The sequence below is a fragment of the Spermophilus citellus genome, assembly GCF_964194105.1.
Source record: "Spermophilus citellus genome assembly, chromosome: 12".
NCBI lineage: Eukaryota > Metazoa > Chordata > Mammalia > Rodentia > Sciuridae > Spermophilus > Spermophilus citellus.
In genome coordinates this window covers 10,837,107-10,853,003 of record NC_138198.1, presented here as the reverse complement: position 1 = coordinate 10,853,003, position 15,897 = coordinate 10,837,107, and the positions used below count along the sequence as shown (strand labels likewise).

The window sequence follows — 15,897 nt, the reverse complement described above, 5'->3', positions numbered from 1 at the left end:
CCTTTAGCAATCCTACCAACTTACACCTCCCTTGCATCTTTGCTAATGCAATGCTAAGTCTTGGGCGACTGGGGAGAAACCCTCTTGCAACAAGCCTTTGGTTCCTGCCGCTGTGCCCTGCAGACCCTCTGGGGTCATTCAGCTGACTTGCTGAACATGATTTGCCCTATTATAATCTCAACTATAAATTTTCATTAAGACAAGCCTTGGCTGCTTGCCACGAGACTCTGGGGTTCAGATACGGGGAAGCACAACCCGCTGGCTTCCCGGCCCTGCGAGCAGAGGACTCGTCTTCTTTCTCACATCCTCTCTTGGCCCGATATCCGAAACGCACACTGCTACTAATATCTCAAACGTAAATGCAAATCGAATCCACCAGAACCACCTTTCAAACTCTGGGCTGAGAGGTGAAAGGAAGAGGACACTGTTGTATACACTTCTCCGCTCTGGTTTAAACAGCTTTGACAGAGCACAGGTGCTTGGTGGCTTATAGGAATGACCCAACGTGCCAAAAATCCCTTCAACACCAGAGTTGACAAAGTTAAGATAAACATATAATCCCCGGCGATAAAACTCTGCAATAGTAAAATAACACTCAACCTGGAGGCGTCCCTGACGTTCACGGGAACAGCTGGCACTCAAGACCAAAGCCTGAGGAGTGTCTGAGAGTTAAGCTACAAAAGGAGATTAGAGACTCGTTTCCCAGCGTGAGCGAGCGTGGGTTGTATCCCATTACACATCCTCATCCGTCTCCCAGAGTTTTAAACTATAAGAAATATATTGTTCTATTTACACTTTTGAACCCTGGGTAGTGTCAACCGAGGGGGCTGCTGCCGGGCTTTGGGGAACGGGGCGAGGCACCTCCGTGAGCTCCCAGGCCCCGCGGACAGCGTGCTACTTACTTCTCAGCCGTGTTTCTGGCATGTAGTCGGCTTTGTCGTGGACCCACTCGGGTCGGTGAGGCCGGATGTTGGCCTGGGAGGCGGCGTAGGCCACGGGGTCATTGCTGACCCACGCGGTCAGGTAGATGTAGAAAGCGTTGGGGTTGATGATGCCGTCCGCATCCACCAGGCGCTGCGTGGGCAACTGCAAGACAAGAATAGAGGCCTTCAGAGACGGGTGCGGGGTGGACGCGCTCCTGCCCGGAAACCCACGGGGCACCACAGTGCATTTCCAACAAAAAACATGGCACCCAAGGAGACAAAGTGTTTGGGTCCCACGGGAGCACGTGGGTTTCTCTCCGAACCCACTTATTGGAGAAGGCAATCCTCAGTTGTTTATAACACACACGGTCCTGCAGATGGCTCAGGAACCGGCTGAACCAATTAAATCTGAATGCTAAAAGGCTGTCTGCAGCCAAGGCGGGGAATGAACAATCTGGAGAAACATATTTATAGGAGGGGAAGGGGGGGAACCCTGGCAAGGATCCCCAAGCACGTCTGTGTGCAGTTAACCTCTGCTGTTAACACTGAAGGAAATGCCACCCAGTAAATGGAGGAGAGCTATAAAAATAAAACAACATCTGTATAAATTTTGCTAACACTAGCCTCCTATGACCCACGTATGCAAAAAAATGCCCGTCACCAGGGAGTGGAAGACCTGACACAGAGCCTCGGCTTTCTCGCTAATCTTATTTCTGAGACGTGGTCAGACCTAAGTGAGCCAGATCCCTGGGCCCAGCCAAGTCGCTCCCTCTACAGTGGATCTCGCCGGCTCTGCTCAGGTCAAGGTGCTGCGAGACCCGTGTGTGTGTGTGTGTGTGTGTGTGTGTGTGTGTGTGTTAGACACAGTGAAAAAAAAATTTTTTTCCTGTTTATTTTAGATTTCAGGCCTCGTTCCAATACTTTTGGTCTTTTTTAACAAAAATGAAAAAACCCCAGTGACAGTAGTTCCTAGAGAAAGAGGGAAGGGAGAGAGTGTGGAGCAGAGGGAGAGAACTAGACTTCGGGGATCTGGATTCAATTAATCCACAGGATACGTAACAACTGCATGTCTTCAAACCGTCTCTGGAATTACACAGCACAGCTCCTGGCCGCCCTGCCTGAGGCATGTTTTCCTCCCTCCCAGGCAGAGGAAGTGATATCTGGAGGCCTGGCCCTGCCACATTTGTCCAACGGTGTCTCGGTGTCTGGGTCCCTAGCTCCTCCCCAGCTTCCTGGGCACGTCCCTGCTATTGTCCCTCGGGCAGGCTCCTCTGCCCACACCCTTGTCAAGCCTGACAGCTCGCTGCACGCTGCTCTAGAGCGCCGACTTTCACACTCCATAATAACTCGGAACAATGTACTTTGTAAATCTGTCACCTTTCATGCCAGTAGAAAAGGAGAGACAATAAACAGAGCTGCTAAGATCATTAGCATGACGATTTCTGCCTGAAGGTGAAGCCAGCAAACTCCAAAGAGAAGAGGGAAGAGGCTCTGTGGATGGCAGGAGTGGTCCTGACCCACCTGGACACACTCCGCTGCATGCCTGAGGAGTCAGAAGGGATGTGCTGGGACCCAAGAGTCACCGAGAGGATGCAAATGCACTGGGAGGGAGCAGCAGCTCACATGAGGGGCGGGCAGCAACCACAATGGCAAGTCCACGCGGATCCTGAGGAACTGCCCTCTGGAGGCCGCCATGCGTCTGTGCTCAGTGTCCAAGGGCGTGGGTCCGGGTGACCCGAATGAATGAGGTCGAAATCCTCCAGTCCTTCCAGCAACCTCTCCAATCCTCTAAGCCATCCAGCCAACCCGAATTCTGCTCATTGCAATGACTGCTACCCAACAAACCCATCTGTCCAGGTCTGAATACCATCAAGACCCCCGTGGTCACAGGTACTAGAAGGGGGAGGGACACGTGACCCAGCACTTCTAACCTGCACTGTCTCCTGCTCTTTATTTTGCCAATTATAACTGTGCTGGGGGTCAACACCTGTCCCCACCTGACGGAGGAGGAAAATGAGATTCCCTGACCTGCTGGAGGCCACACATTGAGCTGGTGGGATGAGGTAAGAATCAGAGCCCACTCGAGATGCTTCCTGCCAGTCCTTACGCCTCAGGTCCCCAGAGGGCACAGGCTGGGACCAGGGACTACCAACCCATCTTCCCTCTGGCAGCTGCCCCAGAGCTCCACTGAGCCATGCCTGCAGAGACTCCCTGGGAGGCCCCGAGGGCCGAAGTACCTGACTGACGTCCACGGGCTTATCGCGGCTGCCGGTCTGCACGAGGAGCTTATAGGCCAGGACCCCATCGTCGGATCCGTTTTTGTAATTGTTTGGCATGATTTTCCCAGTTTCCCAGTCACTGTCGAATGCATCCTGAAGTCCTAGAAAAGGCCAATGTGTGGAATGCATTACAACTCTTAGCCAGAAGCCCCCTGGTCCCAAGGGGGTGGGCCAAGGACAGCCAGCAGGACGGGGGACTCCACAGTCTGCCTTCTACTTCCGCTCAGACTACTGGGTGTTCATGAATGGACTGCAGGTGGCTTAGCTCATTCATTGGTCAGAAGGGGGGCAGAAAACACACGTTGTACCTTTAGAAAAACATAACTCTGCTTCTTCTCCCCGGTGACTATCCCAGAAAGCAAGAGAGGAGAGAAAGACACGGGGCTCATTAGCTGGAGGTGAGCCAGGGTTCTTCAATGCCACCAGAAATTCTACGCAGAGGGGCAGAAACACATGCAAGTCCCAGCCTCAAACAGCAACTCAGCGGCTCCTGGAGCCCAGGGTGAGTGGACAGGACTGTCAATTCGATCCATCTGTTCGACTTGTGGAGCTAATACAAGCTGTGGGATCCGCTGCCAGGTTGTGTAAAGATCACAGCCAACACCTATTCCCTCCCCAACGCTCTTCCTCTCTGCCACCCTTCCTTCCCAGGGGGTGTGGGGGACGGGGAACGGAGGGGTCTCCTGCACACAGGGAAATACCTCACAGGGTGAATTTGGATCAGATGGAGAACAGGAAGCCACAGGCCAGCACAAGGAGGCTCTGTGAGAACAGATGACAAACCGCAAGCCCGAGGGGAGGGGGAAGGAGAGCGCTCTCGGGGCTTGGGGGGATGGGTGAGCCCAGCAGCCCACCACACACAGCTGGGCTTGGCCTCCATAATCAAAACCATCATTACAGACCTGACGGTCTGGCTACAGCTGTAAAGAGATAAGCATGTTGGAAGAGAAAACAGGGCCCTAGTGACCTGGCCTTAGGGTCTGAGCGTTGGCTGGCATACAAGCTCTCCCCAATGACCTCCCAAGTAGAGCCAGGCCCCAGCAGCTCAGGAAACCTCGGCTTTTGAACGAGCCCTGGTGTATGGGTTAGGCGGAGATGGGGAGCAGGCAGAGGGTTTACTTCATTTCAGGACACGCCTTGGGTGGCTTCAAAGACCAAAAAAAAAAAAAAAAAAAAATCTGGTTATGTGAGTGCTAGGAATGGTTGTGCTCTTGGGGTTTGAAGTTTGGGGGGGGGCGTGGTTTATAGATTCCTTTTCCTCTGTTTTTAAAAACCAAACCCTCTTCCTGACCTGCTCTATGCACTGTTTTTATTTGAACAATTTGGGGATGAGGATAGGGGCTCCACAGGGAAAGGAGGCCCTGTTATAATGGGGTGGGCGTAGAGGATGCAGGCAGGACAGACCACCGGGAGGGGATGGCCACGCTCCCCACCTCCAGACAGACCGTCTCTCACAGGGAGGTGTGCACGCAAGTGGTACTGAACAGATGTCATTTTATGACCTAGAGGTTTTATTTTTGAAAAAATAAACAGGAGAGGAAAAACAACTGCTCCCCTCTCCCCCACCGCTTGACGCCCTACCCCAAATAGGCAGGGTCTGTTTGCTGGGCCACAGTAGGATTTTCATCCCTTCCTGACTTGGGTGGCATTTAACCCTGTCCCTGTTGACCTGTGACTCCTGGGAACCTGGGCCACCCCAGGTGTTCTACACCATCGCTCCTCCCTGTTCAAGTCCAGTGACCTCCCTGGAGACAGCCCCCTGGGTTTCATCATCCCCACTTTATAGATAAGGAAACTGAGGCTTGGAAAGGTGGAAAACCCCACAAGAGCCAATAGGGAGAAAGTGCCAGAGCTATTCTTTGACCCTGAGGGAGTCAGCTTGATCCACTCAGGGCAGAAACTACCCTGAACACACAGTGGTGCCCAGAAGTGTCTGGTGAAGGCGCGTCTGGCCGAGACGGGCAGAGCCAACTCCAGTACCAATGGCATCTGGTGGGGAATTTGGAAAGGCGGGACCCAAAACTGGGAGCACATTTGTTAGATATATTTACACAGTCTTTTGAGGTCCCTTAGAGCAAAACCAAGAAGAAACACAGATCTGGGGAGGTCAACCCTGCTGGCCAGTTAGCTGAACTTGTTTCCACAGTGCGGATCCCTGGGGTGCTGTGCTCATCAGTAGACTGGAGGTTCTAAGGGACAAGAGGTCAGCAACTGTACAGCACTGTTAACTCCTTTCATGATTAGTTTGATATTTTCTTTTTCTTTTTTCTTTTGGTACCAGGGATTGAACTCAGGGGCACTTGACCACTGAGCCACATCCCCAGCCCTATTTTGTATTTTATTTAGAGACAAGGTCTCACTAAGTTGCTTATCGCCTCGCTTTTGCTGAGGCTGGCTTTGAACTCACCATCCTCCTGCCTCAGCCTCCTGAGCCACTGGGATTACAGGCATGGTGTACCATGCCCGGCTCAAAAATATTTTCTAGTATAAAGTTCAATATATGGGACCTTAAATCATTAACCTAAACTTCACTTGTGGAATGAAAACAAATGCAATTTGGTTTTTATCTCCAATTCTACACCACTTACACGTGTATTATGACACGAGAGATGATTTCCACATGGGCCATTTTGTATTTTTAGGAGTAAAATCAAAGAACTATTGGAATGTTGATAGATAGAGACTAATGAGTGATATGGTTTGATTGGCAATTCCATAAAAAATCCAAGGCGGCACCCTCCCATCACTTAAAAACTACACAAAAATGTTCGTAAGGAAAACTGACTCAAAGCTTTGGGGAAGGGAATGTTCAAAGACCCCAATCAGCCTCTCAACAGGTCCTCAAATCATCTCAGCAGCCAATGGACTCAGGCTCTGGTCATTTTGCTGCTGGGCCTCAGGAGGGTCAGACAGAGTTCCAGGGTGGCTGAGACCCTAACTGTGACCATGAATGGATCTCACCGGGCCTAGCTGGGAGCTGTCCACCCAGCAACCAAAACATGATTCACATGTACCTTCAAGAAAAAGGATTCCAAGTTGGAAAGCGTTAGGTCTCTCACAGGATGGAAGTAACGAGATCACCTGCAGGTTCTGAGATGGAGGGCCAGCCTCTGTGCTGCCCAGCGACTAGCGGGGCCTAGCACACCACAGTGAGCCCCGAAGCCATGGTGGAGGACCCTGGGACACCTTCCTCTGTCCAGAGCCTGGCAGCACACAGCAGATGTCTTTTGTCATTTGTGGCAACGTATTTGCAGGTCTTTGGTTGATGAGGGGAAAAAATGAAGAGCAGGGAATTTCAACTGCCTGGTTCTCCTCTCACTCACTGCCCGAAAACCATCGCTTTCAGGACTCAATGTTAAAAAAATAATCATAATTAAAAAATAAGACTTGGAACAAATTAAAGTTCATCCCATGTGCGCGCTAAGAAGTGATCATCATGCCACGGTGGTCTCTTCACCCCCCTCCACAACAAAAGTCAAATCTGGTATCAATGTATGAACGAAATTCTAGTAACATAAGTTAAGGCCAGAAACTGTACCGAACCAATTTCCATCAAGTTCAAGTTCAATCAAATTCAAGCTGTTTCCCATCTTGTGCAACACTCAGGGAAACTGCTGTCTAATCTTTACATAAGACCCAAAAGGACACTTAAATCTGTGTTTAAACAAGCCTAATTAAGTGGGAAATTAAGACAATCATTTGGATAATCTAAGCCAAAAAATGTTGGGGCTATAATTATTTGGGTATTCCAGTAAAAGCATTTTTGCTTGAATTGTGTGGATAATGATGCTGATTCTCTACTTCACATTGCAGTGTGTCAACACAGAATAAATGAACAGATGTTCTTGGAATCACTGAGTACATTTATATTCAGTCAGTTAGCAGGAACAAATTTAGACAATTTTTTTTCCCCCTCTAGTTGACTAATATTTCCTAGAAATGTTTCTGAGAGCAAGGTAAGAAGCCAAGAAAGGCATTTTAAAGGATTTGATTATTTATGAAATAGTATGAAATGTGATTGTGCATTAATAAATTGACTTCGTTTGCCAAATCAGAAGACGGTCAAAATGGACCTGAATACCAGCTAAGGACTGTGAGTGACGGTGCTGTCACGCAGGCCCATCAACTATAACAGATGCACTGCTCTGGTGGAGGCAGTGTGTGTTGGGGAAGGAGGGACGTGAGAAACTGTGCCTTCCACTGAGTTTGCTGAACACTCAAAACTACTCAAAAAATTAAGTCCATTAAAAACAGTTTTTTAAAGATGATCAAAAGATGGAATCTTGATTTTACTTGGTACCCAAACTAGCCACCAACCCAAGACACAACCACGAAAGCCACGGGGCTCCATATTGTACCACGTGCTTTCCCTTCTGCTAAACCTGGACTCGTAAATTCTTACAGAAGTTTCTGCGCCACCCGCTTGGGTCATCTGCCTTGTTTGACAGGTCAAAGCCCGTGGGGGGAGGCAGGTGCAGGAGCAGGCTACCTACGCATTCGAAGCAACGCTTTGAAGTTGATGGAACATAATGTCAGCGCTGTGTTGCGATCTACGGCCTGAACCAAGGGACAGAGGAGAACCGTCCAGGGGAGCAGGCGGCTGGCGGAGGAGCACGGCCCCGTGTGCTCACCTTGCAGCCAGTCTCTGAAGTGGTGCAGCCACATCTTGGGGAGCTGCTTGTCCTCCTCCAGCATGACGTACTTGACGTCGCTGAAGCTCCTGTGGAGGTCATACAGCAGGTGCTGGACGTGCGGGTAGTCGGCCTTCTGCGTGACGATATACATGTTGTAGAAAGAAAAATACTTGAACTGCGCGGCGATGAAGTCATACTCCCTGGTTTCCCGAGGGACAATGTCGGTAAGGTCCAGCCCGTCTCTCACTCGGGTGGTCCCGTAAAGGCTGACCCCCAGCAAGCCCAGGAAGAGGAAGATCACCACGACCTGCAAGACAAGAGGCAGGGGATCAGCCTGGAGGGACCCTGCGGGCTCTGCAGGACAAGCTTGGAGGGCCTGTCCCGTCCTATGGCCCCGCTGGGGCATGGAGCACTTATTCTCCCAGAGGGGGAAACATAAAATCCTAGGCAGCACATTCCTAAATAACCTCATGAAGAATAAAAATGATGACAGCATTAAGGAGTCAATCTACACTCACGGGAACACTGGCTACAAGGGCTTCACTCTACAGAAGGTGAGCTCAGAGCCTCAAGCTCTGTGGAATCGACTCCACTGACATCAACGTGGCCAAATAAGAAAAGCAGCAGCACTCTGATGAACCCCCAAGGAGCTGCCTCCCTTCCACGCCGAGGGAAGGGAGAATGTGACGTGGCAGTAGATTACCTTGGCTTTGGGTTTCAGGAGGAAAGGCGCATAGTGCTTCTCTGCGAAAGACGAGAGTGTCCATTTGGTACAGGGGGGCTCGAGGCAGTGGAGGCTGGAGTCGGAGAACTGGGAGAGAAGGTCCCTGGTGGAGCTGGCGCTCTCGGGGCTCTGGCAGCTGAGGGTGTCCTGGGTGACGGTGACAGGCTGCACGGAGATCTCGGAGCGCGGCTCGGCGGTGGTGTAGTAGGCGTGCGTGTGGGGGTCGTACTCCGTGCGCAGCTGCACGGTGGACTGCATGGTGATGTGCGTCTCGTGGGCAAAGCTGTGGCTGCTGTAGGGGGGCGGGGGGCTGTAGCGGGCGTTCCCACGAGGCTCCGTGTAGGCCTGGGGTTCGACCTGAATCACTCTGCTGACACAGGGGCTGAAGGAAGGGCAAATGCGTTGCAGGTTACGCGGTGACATGGTGACAGAGAAAGGCTGCACTCGTTTTCCCTGATGACGGATGCCACCCATTCAAAGAGCTGAGATTTTGGACTCCTGCAATGTCATGTGACCGACTTGGATGTGGGCCTGATGGAGTCCATGGAGGCCAAATGAATGGCTGATCCTAAATACAGTCCATGTGACGATGCACCCCTTCTGGCATTCCCCAACACCCCATGGTTTTTCTAGGTGGGTGTGTTTCAACCTTGCTCTGCTCTAACCCAGAGAGCTATGAGACACTCCCACCCTTCAGCAAATGTGGGTCACAGCCACCAGAACCCCAGGGGTTTTGAGAACATTCTGTTGAGGGAGGGAGAAGCCTTGGGGCTGGGATGCCCTCCCAGGCAAGCATCCAGGGTCCATCTGGCCCTACCTCTGCCCCCTGCCAAGTCCAAATCCTGCTGACAACCATGTTCCCTTACGAGACTGGAGGGGTTCCCTCAACAGCGCCCCTCTGGACCCCGCCAAGAAGGGCCACAGCAGCCTGAAAATGTACCTTGTAAAACAGCAGAAAATATCCAATCTCCTGTCCTCGCGCCGATACAAGTCCATGCTGAGGATGGCAGGGAAGATGAGCAGCACCATGGCAAAGTTGAATACCACCACCACCGCAGCCTAGGAGAGAGGGACCCGGTCACCCACACGCCACCCCGGCCGGCCAGAGCATCCCTCTGAAATAAGATGCTTCAATAACATCCGCTGCCGTGGAAAGTGGGGGAGATGGTGGAGTTTCTTGCCACTTTTCTCGTCTCCGTCATCAAGAGACCATGTGGGTACAAGAGGTCCCCTCCTGCAGACCCTTTCTACCTCCAATAACTCCACGACCCCAGAAGGTATAACGTGGGACTAAACAGACCACCGCTCCGGTCTTTCTGGAACCCCGACCACACCAAAGGTAGAACCGAGAACGTCCTTGAGACGCTTTGTTTCAAAACAGAGAAACGTTATTTCCCTTGCAGGCGTTTCCAAGAGTTCACGCAGCCCCGATTTTACACTTAGGAATCTGTACATAAAGCGGGTTGAGTGTATAAAAATGTCACCTTTAAAACACAGAATTTCACACTTGTCCCCTGAGGTTTTTAGTAGGCACATTCCAAGTAGCCTCAGGAGTGGCCTGTGGGGTGTGTGATCGAGGAGAGAGGAGGTCAGGGAGTGAAGCAGAGGGACATTCCTGTGTGTGATTATACTACACAGAATAAATAAGTACGGATTCAAAAGTCACACCGTCACCTAGAATAAACACAGGGCTGGACTCCGCAGAGCTTTGGCAAATCTCCTGCTGACCTAGTAAAAATTACAAAATCCGGGCTGTTAATAGGCAAAGTTGACGGAGGACAGTCCCCTTCAGAAAAGCAGGGGAAGAGGCAGAAAAGAAAAATGGACCTGGAATGCTAAGTAGCCAGGAAATCATCAGAAATTTGCTTAAAAATTAAAAACCTAGTAGGTCTCTAAAGGAGACCTTTTCAAATTAGGTAAACAGTTCAGACAGAGGGAAGAAAGTGTGGCTATAACTGGTACCTAACAAATCAAGGGGGACCTCGCAAGAGGCCTTTGAAAGGAATTGTGAATGTGGGCTCCAGGTGAAGGAGGAGCCCTGAGCCCTGCCTTTCAGCAACGAATCCCCATCAAGTCTAGGAAACCGTAAGCAGCCAGGCGCCACATCTGAAGATTACTGAAGAGGTTCTATCTTGAAAATTCCTCATCGATTAAAAATCACGGAGCATGTTACCTTACCAGTCTAACGTATGCAAGGCATGTTATCGACTTGATAGGCAGGCCTACACGAAGCAGCACCTCACTATCATGACCAGGGAGGTCAGCTAATAAACAGACACTTTTCTGTTTAAACTTTAGTACTGTGCTGGGTGGTGGAGATGCAAAGATCTCTACGACTGCTCAGAGACAGTCAGCTACAAATTACAATCTGGGCGGATGCATATAATGTGTACATTATATGATAAAAGCAGATACCACCCAGGTTCCAGAGGAGCTCAGAGGGAGAGTATGGGGGTGGGGTGGGGAGAGCTGTCTGTCAAGGAAGGCCTCCTAGTATATGGTTCTGCAGGGCTCAGGCAGGAGCAGGGAAGGCCTATATGCTCCATGTAGAGGAGATAGGACTGGGAGAGTCCTCCTGGGTCCAGGCACTCAGGACCACAAGGAGAAGGAATGGGAGACTGGCAGCTACTACATGATTCAATTCCCACAGCAACCAGGAGGTGGACACTCTTATTGCTACTGACAGAAACCATCACCCAAACTGCAGAAGAGCCCATCGGCCTGACATTTCCCAGTGAACTGGATTCACATGCAGCCTCGACGCAAAGCCCTCAGCCCAGCTGAGAATGGGGAGTTCTTACTCCCCAGACTGGTTGCTGAGAGGGTGAACTCGGACTGGGTTGGACCCCTGACCCATTAAACAGGGAATGCTAGGCAAGCAGGTGGGACACCGAGGATGATTTCCAGGAAGACGTCCAGGGGACTGAATCCTTTCCACTTTTTAAACTACAGTCATTTACAACTCATGAGTGAGATGTAGAGAATAAACTGTGCACCTCACTTTGGGCCAAAGTCCCCAGGATGAGGAAAGAGCCTCTGGTGGGCACAGCCACCCAAGCCAAGACACGCAGCCCAGGCACAAACCAGAGCAGAACAGTGAGGCTGTGCGTGGTGGCCGGGGAGTGCTGATCCTCATCAGCCAGAGAAATCCAACAGGCACTTGCTCCGTCTCCTGAGGTGGAAATGGAGGGGTGAAAGAAGAACCCCAAAGCCAAATCTCATCGGACTCATTTTTTTTTTTAAATGGAATATTATACACGTAGGGAGAGAGAGATTCTGCAAAGAAAACAGCAGAACTTCAATGTCCCCAGAAGTGCACTAAAATAGCAGATGTGAACAGCAAGGATTCCTTGGGAAGAGAAGGCTAAATGCAGAGGCAGAAGGGCCTTTGAGAAATTCTGAGAGAATCAGAACCATGGATGGCAATGATCTTGCACTGTCCAACCACTGTGCTTAAAGAAAATGTCCCTAATCCCAGAGCGTCTACTGTGACCTTGCTGAGTCACCTGTAGGGGGACCTATCTAAATCCTTGTACCACTGCAACAAGCAGGGCTTCTCATCTGGAAGGATTCACTGAAGACCCCAAACCACTGGGTGACAGCACAGACCTGGGGAGGACATTGGTCCCAAAGAACTGCAGATGGGGCCAAAGCTTTCTGCCACACTGGTGGCATCTGGAAGGAGGGATCAAGGAGGCATATGACAATTTCTCCAGGTGGGGAAAATCTGTTTTGCTCATGCTACAAAATCCAAAGGTCATGTGGATTTATTATTGGACAGACCCTCCTTTGGGTCTCCTGTTAACCTATAGCATGCTGCAGACACAAAACACAAATACCCAGAGTCACAGCTTACTACAGGCATCTTAAGGAAAGAGAAGCCACATCAGGGTCAATTCTGAATGTCAATGCATTTGAAAGGGAACAAGGGTAAAATTTCTGATGACCATGCAAAAATCTTGCCACATTTTTATTTTCTTTCTTCTTCTTCTTTTTTTTTTCCTTTTACATTGCCCTCCCCGTCATTTCTTATTTTTGAGAGAGGGAATGAGCTGAAGAGTCATGGGAAGCCATTGGTCTAATAGAGGACTTTCGGAAGCTCCAGATGCCATTTTCTAAGGCCAATATGGTGACTGAGAACAGAGGCCCAGGACCCCCAGTACTCATCTGGTCTCCATGAGGTGCTTACCTTGGGAGAACCCAGCGCACTGGTTTGTGAAAGGCTACTGCTCACAAGGGGACTCAGGTAGCTTTTCAGAACACCACACCACAGGATGTCACCAAAGCAGAGTGTGCCTTGATGAACCATCGTATGTACTAAGAGAGGAGAGGAGAGAACGAGAGAGGAGAAAGAAGAAGAGAAGGTGTGTGAGCAGCTGAGAATCGAGAGGCCCAAGGACAGTGAGGCAGGAGGGGTGGAGGAGAGAGCGAGGAGAGAGGGCCCACTGCTCAGAGGCTCCAGGACAATTTCAATGCAACAAGAACAAGGACCAAGAACGAGGTGGGCCAGTGGGTGTGGGGCAGATGCACGCCTGTGTAGAGGGCCCCTGGAACTCCAGCTGCACCCCGGGTTTTACAGGCATCCTTCACTTCTCTGTCTCATTACTGAGCACCCAGATATGGTCACTTCCTGTGTGCGGCTCCTACTTTCAGATGCCATTTCAGCCCTTTATTCACACACTGTTTCTATATACTTAAGACAATCTCAATAAATAAATAAAATGCTCCTTTTCAATATTCTCTTGGGACTGGCATTACGGTGACTGGCACAAGATCTCCTCTCATCTCTATCTGACCCTGAAGGTCGGGGAACCTCGGACTGCAAACACAGCAGGACGACCCACGGCTGGGGCCTCCATCAGCCATTAGTGAAATGACATTCAAGCACGTACTGACTGGTTCTCACGTGACACATGTGAAGACCAGGAAAACGCTCAATGTGTTGACCCAAGTTTCAGCAAGAACTGAATTCATGATCTGTCAGCTTCTCTCTCTGGTCACCATGCTGGACCTTCTGGCGAGCCGCACAGCTTGGGCGAGCTGCATGAAGAAGCAGATGAACAGGAGACACCCAACGTGGCTTCCTTTTGGGAATTGCCCACCACGATGCGGGCCAACGCTCCTTGACCCTTTCCTCGAAAACAGCTAGAGCCTTAAAAATTGAGATTAACCTCCAATGACATCTTGTGGTACCCAAGTCCTAGGCTACCCGGGTCAAGCATCTGCTTCACCTGCTGCCGGGACCACTTTTGGGAGTCCTGTGATTTTCAAGTAACCTGAAGCCAACACCTGTGACTGATATCCAGCGTGATCCAGGGATCTCCCCTCCTGTGATCCACATACACTAGCTCTTTGGTAGTGAAGGGACTCGGTTGGAGACAGGAGGACAGAATACTGAGAGCAGATGTGCTCTGTAGAAAAATGGGAGGCACCCGAGTTTGCTGAAAAGAGACCAGAAGAAAAGAGAATAAGGGACAGGAGAGAATATAGAGGCCGGCTCAGGAGAGGGAGATGGGGAGCAAGGGCCCCTGAGGGACATACGCTGCAGGAACTCCTCCAAGGCAGGGGACGGCAAACATACCCTCATCCTGTGCTTTCTGATATTCGATTTTAAGTTACTGTCTAGCTACCTCGTCTTTGTACATCACTAAAATCTGCCTGGGGTCCTGGGGTCCTAGGGTCCTGGGGTCGTGGTCTACTTCAAGTGCAGCTCCCTGAGGCCACAGGCAATGGGTGTAAGGCTGAAGGGAAGGAAGAAGCCCTGCAACTTTTGCAGGAAGGTTGTGTCAAGGTTTAGGTAGAAGTAGCACCTATTCCACCGACCAGAGCCCCCCGTGCTGGCGGGCTACGCTCACAGCAGTGGAGATGCCGAGTGCCAGGGCACCGCTGAGCAGCCCCAGGCCTCACAGCCCTGGCAACCCACCTGGAGGGAGAATGCCCGCAGAGCAGGGATGGGGATGAGTGCAGCCATGAAGAAGGCGGTGACGTTGCTGATGGAGGTGAGGGCCACGCTGGCGCCCGTCCGCTTGAGGCACTCCCCGGTCCTGTCCTGAGGATGACAAAGCAGAGCTCAGAGCTGCACTGGGCACCGCCTGCCTCCTGGCGCTCAGACCCCATGAGCAATGCAGACACACTGGCCTGGGGACAGGAGGGGTACTGCTGCCTTATGCCCCACCCAACTCTACTCGAGACCACCCGACGGTCAGGTGTGGTGGTCAGGTGTGGTGGTCAGGTGTGGTGGTCAGGCGTGGTTCACGAATACCGCCACCCAAGCCGGAAGCCGCACGATGGCGACTTAAGTGTACATTTTAAATATGATTTAAAACCGAAGAGGCAAAGGGACAGAGAATCCCAGAGAAGAAACAAGGGCTTTGGAGAGGGGATGGCAATTAGTAGGAAATGGCACACGAGGACACCTGTTAGGGTTTGGCTCTGGAATGTGCCCCCCAGGCTCAGGTCAAGACTTGGTCCCCAAGGCAGCAGGGTTCAGAAGGGGGGCTTCTGGGAGTGGCTGGCCCCAGAGGGCGTGACCTCATCAGCAGCTGCCTCCCCTGAGGGCTTTTGCAGCTGATGGCACCAAGGAGGCGCAGCAGCCCAGCCCGGAGGAGGAAGTGGGCCACCGGGCAGGCCAAGGCCCTGGCAGGGTGTTTCTGGCCACTCCTCCTTCCCTCCCTCTGTCTCTGTTTTCCAGCTGCCACCAGGTGAGCAGCATGGATCCACGGCATCCTTGATGCTCTGCCTCCCCTCAGGCCCAGAGCCATGGAGCCAGCCAACCACAGACTGCGACCTCTGAAACCATGAGCCCAAACAAGGCTTTCCTCCTTGAAGTTGTTTTTGTCAGGTATTTTGTCACAGTGACAATAAGCTAAGCCAAAACCCTTATTTCCAAAGGCACCCCAAATGGATCTCTTGGGACTTCTCACAGCTAATACACATCTGTCCTTGTGATTCCTCCAGCGGATTTTATTATTTAGAGCTAGTAACATGTCCTCTGCCTGGGACAAGAATATTTACTAGGCCACATGGAGAAAAACTAAAGGACAAATACTCAAGAACAGGAGAGACCTGGGGTGTCCCCCCCCGCGTTCCTTCCTTCGTTTTGCGATTACCTCAAAGGGGATCCTTTTATTCTGTCCCGTTTCACTAAATGCATGTGCCAGTAGGAAAACATCGTCCACGCCAACGCCGAGAGCGAGAAATGGCAAGACCTGTGGCGAAAGCAGAGCACAGTGGCATCAGAAGTGGGCCATGCGAAGAACCCTGACCCTGCTCACAACATCGTCCCCGGTGCCCTAAGGTACCCAGAGGGGAGCTTAGAACTCACTGCGGAGTAGTTT

At 51.2% G+C, this 15,897-nt stretch overlaps 1 protein-coding gene across 4 annotated transcripts in view; it reads right to left on the bottom strand.

Annotated features, from left to right (window-relative positions):
• PTCH1 (patched 1) overlaps window positions 1–15,897 on the bottom strand; it is a 65,763-nt gene that overhangs the window by 13,775 nt on the left and 36,091 nt on the right. For all 4 annotated transcript variants that reach the window (XM_081262678.1, XM_081262677.1, XM_081262680.1 and 1 more), the window contains 7 exons: window positions 15,670–15,768; window positions 14,484–14,609; window positions 9,501–9,619; window positions 8,540–8,942; window positions 7,834–8,143; window positions 3,161–3,303; window positions 903–1,086 (listed from right to left, as the gene is read on the bottom strand). In XM_081262678.1, the coding sequence (XP_081118804.1) occupies window positions 903–1,086; window positions 3,161–3,303; window positions 7,834–8,143; window positions 8,540–8,942; window positions 9,501–9,619; window positions 14,484–14,609; window positions 15,670–15,768 (1,384 nt within the window). The remainder of the gene's footprint in view (window positions 1–902; window positions 1,087–3,160; window positions 3,304–7,833; window positions 8,144–8,539; window positions 8,943–9,500; window positions 9,620–14,483; window positions 14,610–15,669; window positions 15,769–15,897) is intronic.